Source organism: Alosa pseudoharengus, unplaced genomic scaffold (genome assembly GCF_046254945.1).
Source record: "Alosa pseudoharengus isolate Yale_2024_CS ecotype anadromous, Long Island Sound unplaced genomic scaffold, YU_APseudo_1.1 YU_APseudo_1.1_scf_18, whole genome shotgun sequence".
NCBI classification, from domain to species: Eukaryota; Metazoa; Chordata; class Actinopteri; order Clupeiformes; family Clupeidae; genus Alosa; species Alosa pseudoharengus.
This window is the reverse complement of record NW_027468650.1, coordinates 22,139,635-22,160,229: the sequence shown is the minus strand read 5'-3', so window position 1 is coordinate 22,160,229 and position 20,595 is coordinate 22,139,635. Positions and strand designations below refer to the sequence as shown.

The 20,595-nt window shown below is 44.4% G+C and overlaps 1 protein-coding gene across 2 annotated transcripts in view; it reads left to right on the top strand.

The window, feature by feature from the left end:
* The window catches only part of pld1b (phospholipase D1b), a 41,488-nt gene that overhangs the window by 4,497 nt on the left and 16,396 nt on the right, over positions 1-20,595 (top strand). Inside the window, exons 1-16 of one of the 2 annotated variants that reach the window (XM_076290552.1) lie at positions 461-616; positions 7,592-7,771; positions 7,945-8,111; positions 8,416-8,558; positions 8,863-8,974; positions 9,066-9,131; positions 9,222-9,280; positions 9,460-9,552; positions 9,931-10,083; positions 10,350-10,499; positions 10,929-11,012; positions 12,122-12,203; positions 12,378-12,488; positions 14,123-14,308; positions 14,665-14,875; positions 20,385-20,513. In XM_076290552.1, coding sequence (XP_076146667.1) covers positions 7,624-7,771; positions 7,945-8,111; positions 8,416-8,558; positions 8,863-8,974; positions 9,066-9,131; positions 9,222-9,280; positions 9,460-9,552; positions 9,931-10,083; positions 10,350-10,499; positions 10,929-11,012; positions 12,122-12,203; positions 12,378-12,488; positions 14,123-14,308; positions 14,665-14,875; positions 20,385-20,513 — 1,894 coding nt within the window. In that variant the 5' untranslated portion in view covers positions 461-616; positions 7,592-7,623. Of the gene's footprint in view, positions 1-460; positions 617-7,591; positions 7,772-7,944; positions 8,112-8,415; positions 8,559-8,862; positions 8,975-9,065; positions 9,132-9,221; positions 9,281-9,459; positions 9,553-9,930; positions 10,084-10,349; positions 10,500-10,928; positions 11,013-12,121; positions 12,204-12,377; positions 12,489-14,122; positions 14,309-14,664; positions 14,876-20,384; positions 20,514-20,595 lie in introns of those variants that run through there. The other variant, XM_076290553.1, reaches the window with a different exon arrangement.

The following is a 20,595-nucleotide window of genomic DNA, read 5'->3' as shown; positions in this document are numbered from 1 at the left end:
TGGGTGTGGGTGGTCGGATTGTGTAATGCAGTACTTGTACTTCATACACATATGGATGTGTTACACTGTGCACCTCCACAAGTGATTGACAGAAAAGAGAAGACTAAAATGACTACATGATTTGCTGGTGGTGAAAACCATTGTGTTTATGTTGAAGCAGCAGAAGAATACGTTCCCCTCCAGGAATAAATTGAACTTCCTTATCCTGTGGTGACTGGAAGCGGACTCAAAAAAAAAAACTCACAACACTGAGAACAAGCACACTGCATGCGCTGCAGTTGGCCCACCTTTTAAGCTCTCATTGGCTTAGCTGTGAGATGGACACATCATAGCCCCAATATCCGTTGTGCTTTCCTCTTAGCCCCTCCTCTATGTTCACCCTGTGTTCAGCCTCCCTCCCTCCCTCCCTCTTTACTTTAGCTGAGCTTTCCTCCCTCATTCATTCAGTCCTGTTAGACCGGCAGAGAAGCATTTCAGGGGAACGAGTGTGTGAGTGTGTGTGTTGGTGCACTGTCGAGGTGCCTGTGTGCGCAAGCACTTCCTGACAATTGTGAAGAGCAGAGAAGAGCAAGAGACAGTTGACACAATGGGGGCCTCCCGCCCAATCAGGGTGCAGGTCAGTGAACGCATACTTTCCTGTGTACATGTGCTTTGGAATTTCACCCCCATGCACCTTTGTGTCTTTCTGTGTTGCTTTTACCATGCTCTTTCACATGGACTGGCAGAGTTCATGGAAGCATTCAAAGTAGCTGAAAATACTCTGAGCTGCACTTTCTCGCAAGTGCTGTTCTAAATGTTTGCCAAGTGTTTGTTTAGCGCTGTTTTCTCACACAAGGGGATGATATTTGCCGTGCTATGCAATAGGGTGTGAATTTCTCTTTCTGTGAAGGTCACACATAAGTGCTGGGGTTCTGAGTGAGAGGGTGTGTATGCCTATTGCTCAGTTACAGCTGTGGTCGTTGTGGTCCAGTTGCTGCATGTTTCATTTTGAGAAGTATAAACGTGTAATACTGCTGCTGTCCTGGCAACCGCATGAGAAACACAGTGGCCCTGCTGTTCCGCAAATGACCTGTTTAGCATCTGCTTATGTAAATGCTTATTGTAGTTCTCTTTGCATAGTTTACCTGTGTGTGTGTGTGTGTGTGTGTGTGTTTGTGTGTGTGTTTGCTCATCATGAGATCCAGACTCAACACCACAGACACCTGGCGGGTGAGCTAGTGAGAGAATTGAGCGTGGGCATCATCTATCCCTCTCTGCGCCCAATTACTGTGAGTGCCTCCGCAGCCAAGCTGCTCTGGCGGACCCCTACAGCGCGATGGCAGGATGCCCTCAGTGGCTCTCCCACACGTTGAGCTTGTTTTTAAAAAGGGCAATTATCAACACTTGCTTGCGAAGGCTATACAACACATTTGTCGATTCTTCTTTTTTGTTATCCTCATGATTAACACTTGTTTGAAACCTCAAACACTGAAACATTCAATGTTTCCACACACATAAATCACATGCTTTATCTCTCACCCCACCTCCCACACACACACAGACATACCAATGTAGATGTAGTGCTGGCTGACTTGCCCCAAACGTGACTGCGCTGCCGTCTTTATCTCCGTCCCTTAGGTGCTCATACCGGTCTGACCGTTGCCCGTGCCCATGCCTGTGTGAGGGTGGTGTGACTCAGTTTCTGGGTGGTGGTTGTTGGTGGGGAAAAGCAGCTGAAAAGTGAGGAACAGGGCACCGTGCCTTTCAGCTTTGTGATTTAAGTTGGCGCCTGGCACCAGGATGAGTGGGCTTACAGCAACACTTGGCTCATTGCCCACCTGTTTCCTTCAAGAGCTGGCTACTTTGCTCAGTGCTCACTTCTAGGCATTCAGATGTGGACACAGGGAACTTCAAAGGCCTGTGAAGACATTTAGGCCTCTGAAGAAAATCCTCATATTCTCTCAGCTCCCTGGCCTCCTGCTCGGATAAAATAATCCTGCCAGATAAGGCCCACCTCGGGGGGTTCAATTCTGCTCCACAAATCCCGTAGCCTCTGTTTATGCCACAGGTGTTTGGCGGGAGGAATGGAGGAGAAATATGGCAGACTCTCAAGCTCTCAGACAAACTGTATCCCCCACATAGAAGCCTGATGATCGCCATATTTGAATGTTTTGCTCAGTAAAATACAGCATACGTAGAAATAAAGAAGAGGTGTGTGTATTTGTGTGTGTGTGTGTGGGGCGGGGGGGTAAGTAGTATGAGAAGTGTAAGACTAAAGTCATGTGCTGTTTAGTTTGTGGTAAGCAAATAGGATGGATTCCCAGCTGGGTGGTTACACATGCAAAAGTACATAATCTGAACAGGCATGGGGTCTCTGCAGCTAACTAAGGTCGGTCTGCCTGCCTGCCGCCTGTGTCCAGTCTTATCAGGCCCAATGTCAGGTGTCCAGTCTTATCAGGCTCTGTTGATAGAAAGCAAAGGATCATATCTGTTGGTTGTGTGTACAGAAGAATGTTTTTTTTCGCATAGAAATACAGATAATTCTCAGACATTTTGCCTTGTGTGTGTGCATGTGTTCCTCTGTGAGTGTGTAAAATGAGGTTATTGTTGGTTTCCTCTCTGCGTACACTCTTAAAACCATGTGTTGTTGATGCTGGCAGTTCGGATGCTGGCCCCTCCTGGACTGAGCACAAGGCCGCTACCTGCTCAATGTGCCCTGTGACGTGGACGGGCAAAGCTGAAGCGGGGGGCATTTGCATGCTCTGTAATTTTAATGTCCGTGAGATCAACGGGGGCTTTGTAACAGTAGCCATCTGCATCTCTCCACAAGTGAGCGTGATCACAGAGTGGATTTTGAGCAGATGCATACAGGAAGGGGCTTTATGGCAAGCAATACATTTCAGACAACCACTGGGCTTCTACAAAATTGTGTCAATTGCTGCGGGACTTTCTTGCCTGTTACCCTCTCGTCATCTTTGAGAGAGATTGATGAAAGTGAATAAGCATGTGTCTAGCTGTAAATACCAGATCCAGTGTCTCTGATTCTGCCAGCTTGTTTGGAAGGCCTTCAGGCTGAGACCTTCATCATTGTGGGAGGGAAAAGGAAAACTACATTGTTCTTTTTTTCATGCGACTTTATCTAAATAGAGCAGCACATGATACCCATGTTTATTTTTAGCCCCCTCTTTTGTTATAATAAGCTAAAGATGGCGAAGTGCCTGATGGTGTTTCTGATGCCTTATGTCATCCCATTAAGGAATGCATTAGCAGCATCATGCTACAGCCAATTAGTAGTACTGTATACTCTTTGACATTCCCCAAAGTATAAGTATAAGTATATATACTCTTTTGATCCCGTGACGGAAATTTGGTCTCTGCATTTAACCCAATCCGTGAATTAGTGAAACATACACAGCAACACAGTGAGGTGAAGCACACACTAATCCCGGCGCAGTGAGCTGCCTGCAACCACAGCGGCGCTCGGGGAGCAGTGAGGGGTTAGGTGCCTTGCTCAAGGGCACTTCAGCCGTGGCCCACTGGTCGGGGCTCGAACTGGCAACCCTCCGGTTACAAGTCCAGAGTGCTAACCAGTGGGCCACGGCTGCCCCCTAGTCACTAACCAAATTGCAATGTAGCCCATTACTGACCTTATTAGTCTTGACCCTTCTGCATTTGGTGAATGGCATTTCCAGACCAAGGTTTGTAACAAGATGCCATGCCAACAGTTGGCAGGCACCAACACAGCGCAAATTATCCCTTAGCCCAGAGTGGTTTCCAGTTAGGGATGACCAAACCTTATCTGTGCATCATAAAGCTGGCCCACCCACCCTCAAATGATAGGCCATGTCTATTTATGTTATTTACCCTCTTTGATAAATGTATTAATTTAGAGGCAACTCTAACCCAAACCCAAAGAAAGAAATGAAAAAAGTGGTATCAGAGATTGGCCATGGCTTCATTGTACTGGCAAAACTCACCCGGCCCACAGGGCCCTGGGCTTGGGGCAGCTCTGTTTCCTCTGAAGTGGCTCCGCTCTGCTAGTGGTTTATTGGGCCAACACCCACTCACTTTGACACACACACACACACAAACACAGGCTGAAACCCAAAGCTTGCTTCATGTGGTGTTCCGTAAAAAATCTCCTTGCCAGTAAACTCAGCCTTAGTATTTATATATCTAAGTTTAAGTATATGTATGTTGTAGAAAGTTTTTCTTTTTAAGATCTTGTTAAATAACAGCTTTTTCCACCCTTGTCATTTATGCGTTATTAAAGATGAAATGGTTGGATGAACTTCGCCTGGCGCTCATCTCATTGGCCAAGTTGGGCGGGTAAAGTTTCTTGACAATGTGGTTGGACCAGTTGACCTGAAGACATCGCTGTTGTGAATTAGTGAGTCAGGGTTTGTCATCAAGCTAACAGCCTTAGTTTAATACTCAACACTGTTGGTTGGAATAAACATTTTGCAGTTGAAATTCTTCTCTCTGTACTGTTCAACATAACCTCAGAATGTGTTGTTGCCGATTTCACAAGAGTCTGTGTTGAAATCCCCAAATCCATAATTTTGGGCTCTTTATGTGGTTTCCAGGTTGAATTTAGTGTTTAGTGTTGGCCTGGTCCTTCTCCTTTCCACTGGCAGTCTGGTTGGATGTGTTATTCTCAGGGTGTCTGATTAGGGAAGTGAGACAGCATGGCTATTTATTGTCATACTTTTTTCTCCTCTCATCTCTGTCTCTGCTAGCTAGCAGACAATGATCAGATTGCACAAAGAGTGATCTTATTACTTGTTTAGTCATGATTTGATTCCAGGTAATAATGACCACACACAGGTCAGTGTGATGAGAACTACAGTATTGTGGGCGTGGGCTATTGTTACCTCCATGATAATGGTTTTGGCTTCAGGCTAGTATAATAGCATTTTAATAGTAAGTCACTTTAGATAAAAGTATACTCTAAAATAAATGACTAAATGTGAATGTATGAGTCAAAGGGCAGTTCTTTATTTTTTTTTTTGGGGGGGGGGGGCTTTTTGCCTTTATTTGGACAGGACAGTGAAGAGTGACAGGAAATGGGTGGGAGAGAGAGAGAGATGGGGTGGGAATCTGGAAATGATCGCAGGTCGGATTCGAACCTTGGTCCCCGTGGGCACTTGGTCCCGTACGTGGTATAGGCGATGTAGCCTGTTGCCCCCCCAAAGGGCAGTTTTTCCTGTAGATCAAGGTCATTCAGGTTTATAATCAGCCAGCCACTCAGCTGTGAAATATATACAGACCATAGTGATGACTGTGATCTGGATGTGCAAATCTAATACAGGTATTTCACCTTGCCCTCACAAATGATCATTTACAACCATATTTTAGTGTTATTTCTAATGGAATAGGTTCAGGGTTATGCCTGCTGGCTGCTCAAGTTAGTAATCTCGCAATGGAGTAATCTATTTCCTTCTTCGGTAAATGTTTGTCTTGTTACCTATCTTGTTTTGTTGTGTTTGGTTGCTTTGTTTTTCTTGGTGATACATTGGAGGATGATGCTGAGATGCACGCCCACACCCATACTGTATGTTGGAAAGAAACAAATGCCACTAACACTAGACGATGAGCCGAGCCAGCTCTAAATCCACGATGGTGTTGGCTTAAACGGGAGACTAGACCACAGGCGTCGAGTTGGAGTGGGAGTCTGTGACATGTCCCACAACGCCTCAAAATGCAGTCCCATGCACACATTCACCATCACAGTGGCCTGTGTATGGAGCTGTGAGGTGCACGACATTCTGAAGCATCAGTGTTGGAATGGATAGACGTGATGTGTTTTCTCAGGGTGCTCACTGGTTAGCTTCTTTGTCCAAGACCGTTTGGAGTGGCCCTGGGCCTGCTACATAAATCCTTTGGGACAGAGTCTTTCAGCTCATTGTTGTGTTGGTGCTTCCCTTTTCTAAAGGCAACGGAAAGGCATGCTATTTTCACAATGAGCCTTTGGAGAAGTGAGATGAAGCATTTCTTATTATATGAGCATGTGATGCCATCAGTCGCCTTTAGGTAGACAATGATGTTTTGAACTTGTCAGATAGCATTGAGACTCTGCTGTGAATGACAATGGGACTATGGTTCATTAGACCCCAGTAGTATTCATCTGATTTTATTACATCTGGCCCTCTGTCTGTCTGTCTGTCTGTCTGTCTGTCTTTCTGTCTGTCTGTGTGTGTGCATGCGTGCATTTACATTAACATTTATTCATTTTGCAGATGCTTTCATCAAGCAGGTGTGTATGCGTGTGTCTCTCTCTCTCTCTCTCTCTCTCTCTCTCTCTCTCTCTCTCTCTCTCTCTCTCTCTCTCTCTGTGTGTGCATGCACGCAGCACTGATATCTTTTTGTGTTCATGATATTTTCATAAGAGTTGAGAGAGAGAGAAGAGTTCATGTGATGACTGCTTGATGCCACAATTCTAGCTCTACATTGTGAATATAGTCATGAACCTGTTCTCTTACTGCCATGAAGAGCAGGCAAATGATATGTGATGTTAGTGTAATTTTTAACAAGTTATTGCCAGTCATTGACACGGAGGGGTGTGTGTGTGTGTGTTTGTGTTTGTGTTTGTGTTTGTGTGTGTGTGTGTGTGTGTGTGTGTGTGTGTGTGTGTGTGTGTGTGTGTGTGCGCGTGTGCGCGCACGCGCGCGCACTTGTTGTGCATCTTAAAAACCCTTCCTGCACATATGTAAATATTTAGCAGTGTGCGTGTGTGGCTTTTGACCACTGTTTCACTCAGTAAACCACCCATCTGCCCCACAGGCTACCAATTACAGAACCATGATCGGAACAAGCCCACCGCGGGCTGGCTGTGTGGCCGAGGCCTCTGCTTGCCATAACCCGCATGCCTCATGGGTGAGGTGTCCTCATGGGTGAGGGTAGACCTATTCTGGTGCTGAAGGTGACTGCAGATGGTAGATCAATGGCAGACGCAGAACTGTTTATGGTTGCATTAGTGCAGCCATTCACCTCAAGTTTACAGTTGCAAGTTATGTTTCTCTGCAAACATCTTAGGTCATCTTAAGTACAAGTTAAGGACCACAGGATGTTGAGCTGCACGTAGTCATCATTCAGCATTTAGGCTTTTTAAGTCTGGTTGTGTAATAGCATCTGAGATTGCAGAAATACTGTAGGATGATGAGAGATGAGAGTTCTGGTTTTACTCACTGTTCAGGCTCTTTAGTAGGATATGCTGCGGACTGACGCTTTTACCTTTTACCCCTAAACCATTGATGGATAAACAGACACTCTCTCTCTCTCCTTCTCTCTCAACACTCACATACACATACACTCACCCACGAACATGGGACATATATTCCTGTGTGATGACTTCTATGGAATATACACTCACACTCAGAATCATGCGCCGAAATGAACTTAGTCTAGTTCCCAAAACAAAGCAGCCTGTACTTACGAAGAAAACCCAGCCAGTGCATTATTAGAATTATTCTGGATTCAGCTATAATGCATTTTGACTCTCTCAACCTTACCCTACCAACACTGTACTTCCCTACACCACACCCTGTCTGTCTGCAGACAACGGACATCACAAGCTCTGAATGTGTGTTTGTGTGTGTGTTTGTGTGTACAGGAGAGCCCTGGCCAGCAGGCTGAATATTAGCCATGCTGCGGCACCACGAGCCCACAACCAGCACACTGCATCTAGTGGCTTCGGACATGACAGAGATCATGGAGAAGTTAGACACACGAGAGTTGGACATGGGTGATGGGGGGGACGAGGTGTTTGACGGGATTGATGCCGGCAACCCAGGTGAGTAACAAACATGAGAGCCACCATTTCAATGTTAGCGCTAAAAAGTCTGTAACTAACGACAAGTTAAAGAGATATCTTTGTCAGAAGGATGAGTTTATGAGTTTGTCTAACATGGGAGTGATTCATTCCAGTAAATATATTAACCCTTTGTGGTGTGGTTGTGTTGGCAGACCTCCGCATCCCCTTCACCGCCATCTACAACACAACAGGCTTCAAGGAGCCAGAGACACGGGTCTACATCGAGACCCTTGGCATCTCCGCCAAAATCCTGGAAGTGGAGCGCCCCAGGATAGCCCAGGACCGCTTCAATGTCACCACCCAGAGGAGCGTGTCAAAGGTCCGTGTTCAGTTGTGGCCCTTGGCTCAACTTCAGAAGATCTCTCAGGAACCATGTGTTTGTGTGTGTATGGGGAGGTGATGGGTTAGACTCAGATCTAGGCTGTATTGTGGTTTGAATTGGTGGAGTTGGGGCCAGTCCTAATCCATATCTGGCCCATCGTGGTTTAATTGTATTTTCAGTGAAAAGCTTAGTAAGCTGAGTTCCCACATGTAATAATAACAATAATACTATGAGCTAAAATAGCAGAACTGTGTGTTTATCTCCAGACACAAGTCTCATAATATTCTTATGCCACATTCAGGTGCTCCCTGCTGTTTTTAAAATTGAGATGAAGCATGGGAACTTCACCTGGATTGTTAAGAGGAAGGAGAAACACTTCATGGAGCTTCACCGGGAGCTGCGCACCTACAAGACTTTCCTGAGAATCCCACTGCCCACTCGCAGGTGACCAGATCCTCCATCTGTCACGAATAGTGGAAGGGTGGACTCCACTGTGGCTGTCATTCTATTTTTAGTCTCTATAGTCTTTCCTGTCCTAACTCTTTACTGTAACTTTATCTTTATTCGACTCACTAATAACGGATATCTGTTAAACCTGACTAAGGTTGCTGACATCTATTTTCGTTTTTTTGCTGTTTTAGGTCTTCCTTAGTGACAAATATCTTTTAACTCTTGTACTTACATAGTAGTTTTAATTATCTGTTGCATAGTGCATTCAGTGACTTATGTAATTTCCTTCTCTGCTCAGTCACACAGAACGTCGGCAGACTATAAACAGGAACTTGGCACGTCAGATGCCCAGTCTGCCACGAGGGGGTGGGGAGGACCTGGCCAGGGAGGAGCAGGTGTCCAGTAGAAGGGTCAGTCTCTCTCCTGATTGGATTTTGCCCATGTCATTCATCCAGAAAGAGAAAATATAAACGGAGTGATTTTTTTGTTGTCTTCTTTCAGAAACAACTGGAAGATTACTTGAATAAGCTGCTGAAAATGCCAATGTACAGAAGCTACCATGCTACAGTAAGATTTTTGAATGTGTTTTTATAATCAGTTATCAGTGTGTCATCAAGATATATCTTAATCTGTGACTATATTTATTTCACTTTATAGACAGAGTTCATTGATGTGAGCCAGCTGTCCTTCATTCATGATTTGGGAGCAAAAGGCTTGTAAGAAATCTCTTCATGCATAACTATCAAGTGTATTACAGAATTACTATGTGATTAATTATTTATGTCAACTTTTTCAAGAAATGCATAACCCATAATACAAGTGAAGATTTCTACCCCGTTATTCACAGGGAAATATATTCCACGTGCAGTTGACCTCTGCCATCTTGTTTTCTCAGGGAGGGCTTTGTTTACAAGCGGTCTGGCGGTCACCGGATCCCTGGGCTCAACTGTTGTGGCCACAGTAAAATGTGCTACCGCTGGTCCAAACGGTCGGTACAGCTGTTTTTTTTCTTTCATCGTGAAACAGCCACTTAAAGTCCAGAGCTGTATACTGTATGTCTTTACACTGGTCATGAAAGCATACCTGCATAGCTAGACGATGTGTCCATTTGGTGGGTTGTGTACATTTTAAACATTTGTGTACAAATGTTTGATCCTCCTCCAGGAATCTTGGGCCTTCTTCCAAGTGATTCTCGCTGTTGGGATAAGCACAATTCTCAGCAGCTGGCCCTTACAGCACAGCTGATTATTATAGTGCTGCTAGCATATGCTGCTAATGCTACATAGCGTGCAGGCAGCTGTTTGTGTGCCGTAGCAGAATGTTTTTCCTCTCTTGTGGGCTGATGTTTGGTTGGGCTCTCCTGCAGGTGGCTGGTTGTGAAAGACTCATTTCTGGTGTACATGAAGCCCGACTCAGGGGCCATCTCCTTTGTCATGCTGGTGGACAAAGAGTTCTCGATCAAAATGGACTCCAAAGACACAGAGACTAAGCACGGGCTGCGCATCGACAATCTGAACAGGTCAGTTGCAAGCCATTTTGCATCTTGCTTGTTTGTTCAGATTAGGCAGATGCTTCACTTCCTATCATAGCCTTTAAAGGTGCATTGTAAAGCTTTATGGTCACACCCTTAGTCATGTGTGATCATCGAAACTCAAAGAACAATAGGGTTGTACCAGCCTGCACCTCTGGGTCTCGGGCCCTAATGAGGAATTGTAGTTTGTGTACAGTAGCTTAAACTCCTGAGTGCTCCCTCCTGACCCTCTCTCTGCTGACTGCCCCCTGCAGGACTTTGGTGCTGAAGTGCAACAGCTACCGTCACGCCCGCTGGTGGGGGCAGGCCATCGAGGACTTTGTTCAAAAGTACGGCAGCGCCTTCCTCACCGACCAGCGATTTGGCTCCTTCGCCCAGGAGCAGGTGGACATCCCATCCAAGTGGTGAGCACCCTCCACCCCCCCCCACCCCCCACCTCTATCCTCACCTCCAGCTCTCTCCTCTTCTCTCCACCCGCATGCTGCCTGCAGCATAGCGTAGGTGATCAGGGCTGGGCATCAGCAGTGGCCTCGAGTGTCCTGGTCGGCGAGGGCCCTGTTTCGCTGGGGTAACATGAGAGAGAACGCACGGTGGGGGAAAAGTGAAACGCTAGCTTTGATCTTCCGCGTGACCCTGTGGAGGAATGTGATAGTGTCTGCATGAGAGAGTCTGTCTTCGGGCTCTTCACATAGGCTCAGTGGGTCCTGCTGCTGTGCCTTCGAACTGTCCTCTGAGAATGATAGCAAGTCAATGACAGACTCTGTTTCATCATTAAAAACAAAAGCATTGTGTAGAAATGGAGGCATCAAATGTTTTTGCTCTGCTTTTTACAGGTATGTCAATGGGAAGACCTACATGGAGGATGTGGCTAATGCACTAGAGGAAGCAAAAGAAGAGATCTTCATCACTGACTGGTGGTTAGTATGCAGAGTAATTCTGTTGCAGAAATGCCATTGTGAAGGAATGTTGGTGTCATGCCAACGGTTTCTCAGCACCACATCTAACCGTTGCAGTGTGCAACAATTAGAATGCTGAGTGACTCTGCAGACCTTTGAAGACCTTGTGGAATCGATTTGCTTTGTAATTTGACACACAGTGAAAACCCGCTGGAGCTGAAAAAGGGCACCAGCAATGATTAAAACTCTGAGTTCCACAAACACAGAGAGCAGAGCTTTGTTTCTCCCCTTGTTATAATGGAAATCAGTAACTGAGTTCGACCTTAGGCAAGCATTCCAATGTGTATACTGTCTATGACCGAGAGTGAGGGAGCAGGAAGAGACTCGTTAAGTAAAGCATGGCAGACCCACAACCCAGGAAGAGGGACACAAAAGAGAGGAAATGATTTGGTTGGCTGGATGTGTTCCATGCTGTCTAGCGTGTGAGAGACAGGGCGGAGAGGGGAGATTCTGTACAGGGCAAAGCAAAATTACGATCAAACTCACAACAAAAAAAGAACCAAATCACACACTTGTTTGTATGTCAGAGTGCTTAAAACCTCTTTGTAGTGGTGTAAGTGTTCTGCCTCAGTGCCCTGCACATTATGAAATGACTTAGGTACTCGGAAATGACTGAATAATGACTGGCAATCAGATCAGCCTGCCTATTCTTGTTATTGGCTGTGGCCTATTTTCTGCACCACGTGTGGTTCAGTAATATTATTTAATGCTTGCCAATATCGCCTCAGCAGGCATTAACCATTTATGTTCTGCCCTAGTCAGATTAAGCAGAATGTTTTCATTAAGGTATAACAGATCGGCATATATGAGGTGTTAATGCACACCCCCACAGACAACTAAAAATCAAACTGTGTGCAGCTATAACACTTGTATGCATACCTTATAGGTGCATGTTAAGTGTATTTGTTTTACTTCACTGCAGTGGGGTTGGTGCACTTTGAGCAGAGCTTACGGTATCACCCAACCCCACCCACAAGCACATGCATACAGTAACAGGAAAGTATAAATTATAAATATTGTTGTGCCGATGAATGAGCAGAATTATTGTTGACACGTGTTTATGTCTTTAGGCTCAGCCCGGAGATCTTCCTGAAAAGGCCTGTCGTCGAGGGCAACTACTGGCGCCTGGACTGCATTTTAAAACGCAGAGCAGTGAGTCAGTCTCTTCCCCTATCTCTCCGCACCATTAAAATGCCACTATTGTCCATTTGTTAGATTTATAGCCCTGATTGTGTGTGTGTGTGTGTGTGTGTGTGTGTGTGTGTGTGTGTGTGTGTGTGTGTTAACCCCCACTGTAAAATTTATGAATGTCTTATGGTTGTGCAGCAACAAGGCGTGAGGATTTTCGTGATGTTGTACAAAGAGGTGGAGCTGGCCCTGGGCATCAACAGTGAATACAGCAAAAGGACACTTATGCACCTTCACCCAAATGTCAAGGTAGAAGGACAAATTGAAACTTGAGAACTGCATTGTAATGCATAACATGTGGGTTTGGATTGGCAATGTAAACATTTCTGTACTCCGAGGTGCCACATTACAGGTATTTGGCAGAGACTTTTGTCCAAAGTGGCTCACAGTACATTAAGCATATTAGTAGTAATAACAATATCAGTAACAATATGATATCAACAGTGAAAATAATGAGAGAGAGAGAGAGAGCGAGAGCGAGCGAGCGAGAGAGATTTGGCACATTCTTCCCATTTGGTACTGCCTTTCCTCCTCAGACAAACCGCATACCCCATCAGCAAGAGCAAACATCAACAACTGGTAGCTGTCTGTCAAACTTCTAGTCAGAGTGTAGCCGCCGAAGGTTGACCCACATGCATCTTCACATGATTATACACAGACAGAAGGGTGTGGAAAAGGGTGTGAGACTGTGACCGAAGGAAAGTAAATGAAACAGACTGAAATGGAAAAGGGTGACGTGGAAATAGGGACACATGAAGGCATAATTAGGTCAATGGAGACAAAATAGCTCAACAGTTTGTCTACTGCTATCTTTAATGTGTACATTGAACGTGATTATATCTATCTGTGCATTAACAGACTACCACCTGCTGTTTTATGTAACGTTGCTGAGGCTGTCTAATGTTTATCTGTCTGTCTCCCTGTCTTAACCTGTACTTTAGCCAGAGGCGGACAGAGTACACAGCTTTATTACTTGAGTAAAAGTACAGATACGCTTTGCTCAATTTTACTCAAGTACAAGTAAAAGTACAACAGTCAGATGCCTACTTAAGTAAAAGTACTGAAGTACTTGTTTTTAAAAGTACTTGAGTATCAAGAGTACAAGAGTACATTTTCGAAATATTGCATTACTACTGCCACACTGCTTACATTTATGTACAGAAACGTCCTACATGGAGTTATGAAAAATGTTAATACCTTGGAGAATGTAAAAGGAATTGAAAGTAAAATGAAGTCATTTTCATCTTTCTACCATGTTGCCAGGGATGGGCAGTATTTCTAATACATGTATTTAAAATACGAATTTGAAATACAAAATACTATTTTGTAATTGAAACACTTGAAGCGAAAACTATCATTAACTTCTGTCTGGCGAGGTGGGGCCACAGGTTGGCACATTCGGGATGGACCTGCTGCGTCTTCATCCATTGTTTCGTCCATGGTTTCGTCTCTTATCTAAATCTGACCATGGAGTTGACTTTGGCGGAAAGCTGAAGGTGATTGCTGAAAGGCTGTCCCAATCAGTGGCGCCTGCACAATCCAATCACGTTTGAGAGGGAAACAACAAATTCAGGGTTTCTGAGAATTTTCTTTTTTCCTTTTTTTTTTTTTAGAAGATGTAACTGGTACTCACGGTTATGGATAGAAATGTAGTGGAGTAAAGAGTACAATATTTGCCTGTCAATTGTACTTGAGTAAAGCCATATGTACTCCCCAAAAATGATACTCGAGTAAAGTACAGATCCCTCAAAATTGTACTCAAGTACTGTACTCAAGTAAATGTACTCTGTTACTGTCCGGCTCTGACTGTAGCCTACATGGCACCTGTCAAATAAACTCATAAACCTAAAGCCGAAACTCTGTCGATCTATCTGTGTGTGCAGGTGATGAGGCACCCAGACCACGTGTCCTCCTCTGTCTACTTGTGGGCTCACCACGAGAAGATCATAGTCATTGACCAGTCCGTGGCTTTTGTGGGAGGCATTGACCTGGCATATGGCCGCTGGGATGACTGCGAACATCGCCTGACTGACGTCGGGAGCGTCACCCGAGCTATGCAGAATGCAGAGGTGGCGAGAAGAAACCACACATTCCTTATTTTGTTGCATTCCTTTTTACTGTTTGTCAACTCAACACTAAAATCTTGTGGTCTGTATAAAAGAGAGAAGCCTCAATTTGTCTTTATAAGAAACACACAGAAACGTGAAGAATGCAGAATATAAAAGTTAAAGTATCAGTGGTTTCTGACGGACAAAAAAGCTTTATACAGTATATTCCAACCATTTGGCTTCCATTGTAGTGCTGTGACTGCATAAGAGTATAAAAAGTCTCTGTGAACATATGGTATACACACTTTTCTGTGCCATACTACCAGTCATTGTGTCAGTTTTCTTACAGTTATACTGCCCTCTTGTCTGTTTAACAGGCAGAAACTGAGGCGTCTCCCACCATGGCCTCACCAGCAAAATGCCCAGCTACCAGCAACGGTAAGGGAGTCCTGCCGGCTGACTCGCTGGACCAGCCCAAGCTGAAGGGCCAGGGCCGCGGCCGCAAGCCCCACTTCAGCATCCGCCGCCACCTGCACAAGCGCGGCCTGACCCACGCCGACAGCGTCAGCACTATCGACAGCGAGGAGGGTAAGTCCTCCTCACGCACATCCTCTCTCAGACCAACAGACTTGTGTTCTGACTTGTAATGACATCTGTTAACATGTACAGACTCGTGTGAAAGAGGTGGTCAGTGTGGAAATACCCATTAGACACCCTGGATTTGTTTGACTATGGTGTTAAGTTGGGCAATATGTAATTTTGTATATTTAATGTTTGTATTTTTTATATGTATTGCTGTGCTAATCAAATGCAGTGGATGGGTATAGAGTGGGAGGAAGGGGAGTTGGGCAGTGGTGACTCTGACTGGGAGGGTTAAAGGTGCAACTTTGGACTAACATCTAACTACAGAATGTTCTCACTTGTGCTTTTTCTACTGCTTAAGCTATTTGTTAACAATGTGCCTTTTTTTTACTATGCTGAACTAACCAGCTCTGGGGTCAGAATGCTAAACTCTATCTCACAGCCTTTTGTAATACCCATTTGACCCAATGAGATGATGGGTCATTGTTAGTCAGTTGTTCTAGAGAAACGTCCTTAACTGCTGTGACGCATTAGCTCATGATTTGTAATATTGATTGAGGTCTTAGGACCAGAATCCTCCTTAATGTCAAGATGTTAAATCCCTAATAAGGAACTGGTTCCTGTGCTTCCACAAAAGCATTAAATCATAGCGGTCATTAGAAGATAGCGATTGACAGCTCCCTACTACAGACACACAGTGACGGACTGGACGGTCTGGCATTTGGGCAGATGCCAGAAGGGCCGCGGCCCCTCGTGGGCCGTTTGGGCCGGCCAATCACGGAGCGGCATGCTTGTCGGGTTTGCGCGGCCCATAGACCTCTGAAGTTCGCCTACAAAAAAGATCCAAAACGGCCATCTTTGCCCATATAAGGAGATCCGGTTGTTAATTGAAACTAACTACTTATGGCAAATTGCATTGCAAGTTAGCTCTGGAGTAGCAAACATCTAAGTGTGCCGCTTTCACTTACCGGAGATCACAGTATCCACTCGAAGGCAGAGGACAAAAGGAAAACGTCTGCATTTCAGACTTTTTCATCCCCACGAGACTTTAACAGGTGCGATTATTCAAAATGCCCATGTTATTTTCCCATAGGAAAAATCGCCAGATACCGGATGTCAAAGATGGCTGCTTTTTCTTCAGAGGTCTATTTATCGTAAAGACGGTTTTACAATAACTCTCGGCCCACTATCAAGCATCAATAGTGTTACATGGCTTCGAATAAGCCATTTATCTCTAACTTCCTTTTCCTTCTTCATAGCAGGAACCTGATCAGTATTTATACCAGACATGAGTCTCTACACTACAGTCATGGTGACCCTCAATATTTACATCAGTCTACATTCTTTTGTAACCTTATTCAATCAAATGATTTAAAAGTGCATTGTTTGAAATTGGAATACAATAAATATGCTGCCTGTATCTTTTATTTTATTATTGGTTTACAAAAGTTAGGCTACATGAAGCAATGACTTCTGGGAATTTCAAAACCGAATGCGTCTACTTCCTTCAGCACGGGGAATTGCCGATCTAGCATGCCTTGATCCTCGGAATTTTCCCCTTGTAAAAGCTAATAAACTGCCCCCAAATGCACTTCGAAACATAAGAGAATGTCTGCTTAAATTCAGTGAAGGTGCTACGGTTGAAAATCTACAGTCGGAATTGATACATCTCGCCACGCACTGGGACAGCCTGAAAAAGTCTCCTCTAAACGAGTAGGCCTATACATGGCGTTTTACCCCAAGGGGCGTTTTCCCCCACTCTACCCTATACAGTCAAAGCGTCGGACTTTGTTGATGCCGCGGAGATATATGAAGATACAGAAATAAACCTGGTGAGCAAGAAATGTTCTACCTGCAAGAATTGTGCAATCTGTTGCTATTTCCTTCTCCAGCAGTTAAACCTCTTTACCTGTGCCTACAACTATATATGGTTAGCAAATTAATTCCTACTAACACTGTCATGTACTCAAGTGGCATGCAAACGGAGTTTTTCCACTCCTAAATTCATCAAGAATCGCCTAAGGCAGGGGTCTCAAACTCAAATGAGCTGGGGGCCAATTCTGCCAACGTCATCTGATTGGAGGGCCGGCTATTTCTGAAAATGCAATGTTCTTTTTTTCAAATACCACACAAAACTGCAAACAGAAAGTGCAAGTGTTTTTATCTAGTTTTAGACACCTGTGCAAGCAACCTTAGCTTATAAATAAAATAATGATAAAATAAATATTAATACAAATTATAAAACAAATGAAAAGCATAAAAACAGGTATGTGTGTGTTTCACACCAAATCAAAATATTTTCCTCTCATAACTTTTTTAAACCTGGCAAACTATAGGCGTCAGGGTTAAGAAAGCAACACCATTGGATTTTTATATCAAAATTTCAAAAGGCCATGGCTTGAAAGTGGTCAGAGATAAAGTCCTACTGTAAATGTAAAAATCTTTGAGTAAAACAAAAGTTTATGAAGGGGGTAAATTTACCCATCTAATTTGCTAATGGATGGCAAGCACCTCAAATTTTGCACCTTTCAGTAAATACTGGATGAACATATTTGAGCAGGTTTACTTTCCTTTTTTCATATTACCCACATAACAAATTAACAGGAAAACACCTAAGATGTATACCAACACCTAAGATGTATATGGTTTCTAAACCACAAGGCCTGGCCTACAATAAAGTATTCTGGTCAAATCAGTTCCTATCGCGGGTAATCTGAGTACCCAGAAGTTTGCATCATATTGCGGGTGACTTTGTAGTTTAGAGCCCTATTTCTACTAGCCCTGCTGTCTGTACCACGTCCATTACGGACACTATCATCACGATTACCACTGCAACCAACAAGCTATGTTGGGCAGAGGGTCGAAATAAGCATGGTATGCTTAGTGGACACCGTCGTATACACGCACCTCCATTCAATAGACGATCGATCATAATCTCCAAAAGGATATTCTCCTTCAGATTTAGAATAGGTGAATAGCCTACCTAAGACTTCATCACACGTAAACGTTTTTCAACATTTGGTGTAGGCCTATTTCTGCTTCAATTTATGCAACATATGGCCTGCATCGCTTCCGCGTCATTACAAATGCACGTCTTTGTGTTTCTCGCGTGTAATACAAGTATTTCCTGAAAACTTTGCGCAGCGATTTAGGGTTTGAATGAAGCTCTGGATGTCTAGCACATAGTGGAGCAGAGTACAAATGAGATTTGTCACCATACTTGGAACTATCGTCTATTTTAATCGGTATCGTTGTTTGTCGCAATTAAAAAGTCTCAAGGGCCGGATTACGTTATTATTTTGACATACGTCGCGGGCCGGATTTGGCCCGCGGGCCGGGTGTTTGAGACCCCTGGCCTAAGGACACGATTGTCACAGGATAATTTGGAGGCCTTTATGCTGATGGCGACAGAAAAAGAGGTCCTATAATGAACTTGGATGATGATGAGCAAGCTTCTTCGCACCTTGTTAACTGCATGACGTTAATTAAGACACGTTTGTGGAGCGGCTGCTCTGATGGGTTTCCCGTTTACCAACAAAACTAGGCCTACATTCGCGCGCAGCCGTGGGGCAGAAGACGCTTGGTGCCACAGTGTTATAAACTTGACTTAAATAGTCGGCTGCTGTAAGCTACAATCGGAATTTTTTAAATACCCCTGGTCCCCTGTTGTCTCAATGATAATAACATCTCATTTCAGGCTATATTTCAGAATTTGCCGTTCATTTGCATTAACGTGACGTTGCATAGAAATCCATGTAGCCTATTCTAGGCTATTCTTTTTTCATTTTCATATTTCATATTTTTGGAGTTGTGCATTGATATATCCATGTTCTTGGTTCAGTCTTTATGCATATTAAAGTTAGAGTTCATCACCAATGGGGCTACAAACGTGTTTTGTCCGTGCATGTGAAGTTATATCTGTGTGTTGCGGGCACATGCGCGTCCCCGTGTGGGTCGCTGGTTGATGAAAATGCCAGGGCTGTTTTTTAATCCCAGTCCGTCACTGCAATCATATCCACCTTTATCTCAGCACAACCTCGTCATAGCTGTTTACTGAAGAACCCCCAAACACAAGACGTTGAGTCAGGAAAGGAAGTCATCAGAAGGAGCCAGCATTACAGTATTTTGTGTAGAGTTCCATGGCTCATAGCTGTGAGGGTATTATAAATGGCTAACCTCTCTCACAGGTTGGTCTAACAGCATATCCAGCGAACACAATTTGATACCAGGTAGATGGATGGAGTTGAAGGTGGCCTCACCTTCTGGTGAGTGAGGGTCAGGATTGGTTGAAGGGGCTTGAGGGTAGGGCCCTGTGTGAGCCCGGCTTCTGTGCTCCATTAGGTCAAAAACACTCGTGTGTGGTGAACAGGTGTTTCTGCACAAACAAAAGTGTCTTTGAATAATGGTGGTGTTTCTTTGTGTGGCCTGCCTTTGCTGTACCTTTCCCACACTTTTCTTCTGAATATCAATGAATAGGAGGAGGGGCAGCATCTCACATTGATCCATTGCGGAAACTGTGGCTCTCAGCCTTGCGCTGGTTTAGTTAAGCTGTGTGTGTGTGTGTGTGTGTGTGTGTGTGTGTGCACGTGCACGAGTGTGTGTATGTGTGCATCTGCCTATGCTTAAGCTTTACAAAATTCTAATGAAAGGGTTATCTAATTTTTGCCCATTAGTTTGATATGATAATATAACAAAATTATAATTTGCCTTGACAGGAGCACAGCATCAGCTTTGGAAAGAACCACTGTTTTAACACAGTCACAGGGAGGCCTATTTTTTGGAGAACCACTCTGTGTGTGTGTGTGTGTGCGTGTGTGCTGTGTTTCGTGGCACTCATCCCTTTGACAAATGAAGAGTTTCAACAAGAATAAGACCCTTATTATTACTGTTGTTATTGTCAAAGGCAGCCCTGAAATACTGCACATGCACCCGGTCTCCAGGGATAGTGTACTACAAGCAGCCAGAGTCCTGATGGAAAACTCTATTTAGTGTAACCGCAACAGGGCACTCTGGCTTCCTGTACTAACCCCTTGCACAGCAGGGCCATTGATGTAGGCACCTTAGCTTTGCATGCTAGAATTCCTATGTCCTGAAAGGATGCGATGGAGACTAGCAGAGATAGGAAACAGGAAACTACCAGAGATATGAAGGCAAAAACGACTAATTGGATCTGTGATCGGGCAAATGGCTTTCTAATTTTTGTCTACAATGGATGTGACTTCATGCTTCATGGCCATTTTGCAAAACTTGTCTCTCAAAAAGACAAAACTCTCCTGAATGTTACTTTTTAAAGTAGTTTCTGGTCTCCCTGTCTCCACCCTCTTAAGGTCAAGGTGACTTAAATCTCTGTTATCCCAGCTCTTCCCAGTGCCACGGAGCTTTTCCCCTGAAAGCTGCACGTAATCTTGTTTTGATTAGGGCATTTCTGGCCCTGCCAGTTGGGCTGCTTGGTGGAGTCTGCCTCCATTGTTCAGGTCATAAGTATGTGCTGTTTGCTTTGTGTCATTTTCTGTAGGGGCAGAGTCTGCCCAGAACATGCAGGCTGATGTTGTGGGGCTCCTTGGTAATACTCGCTTCTGGCATGGAAAGGACTACTGCAACTTTGTCCACAAGGACTGGATCCAGCTCGAGAAGCCATTTGATGGTGAGCCGCTTCCAATTCTAATCATCTAAAGTGGTTTACTACAGTTTCTTTGTCAAAACCAATCAGTGGATTGAACACATGA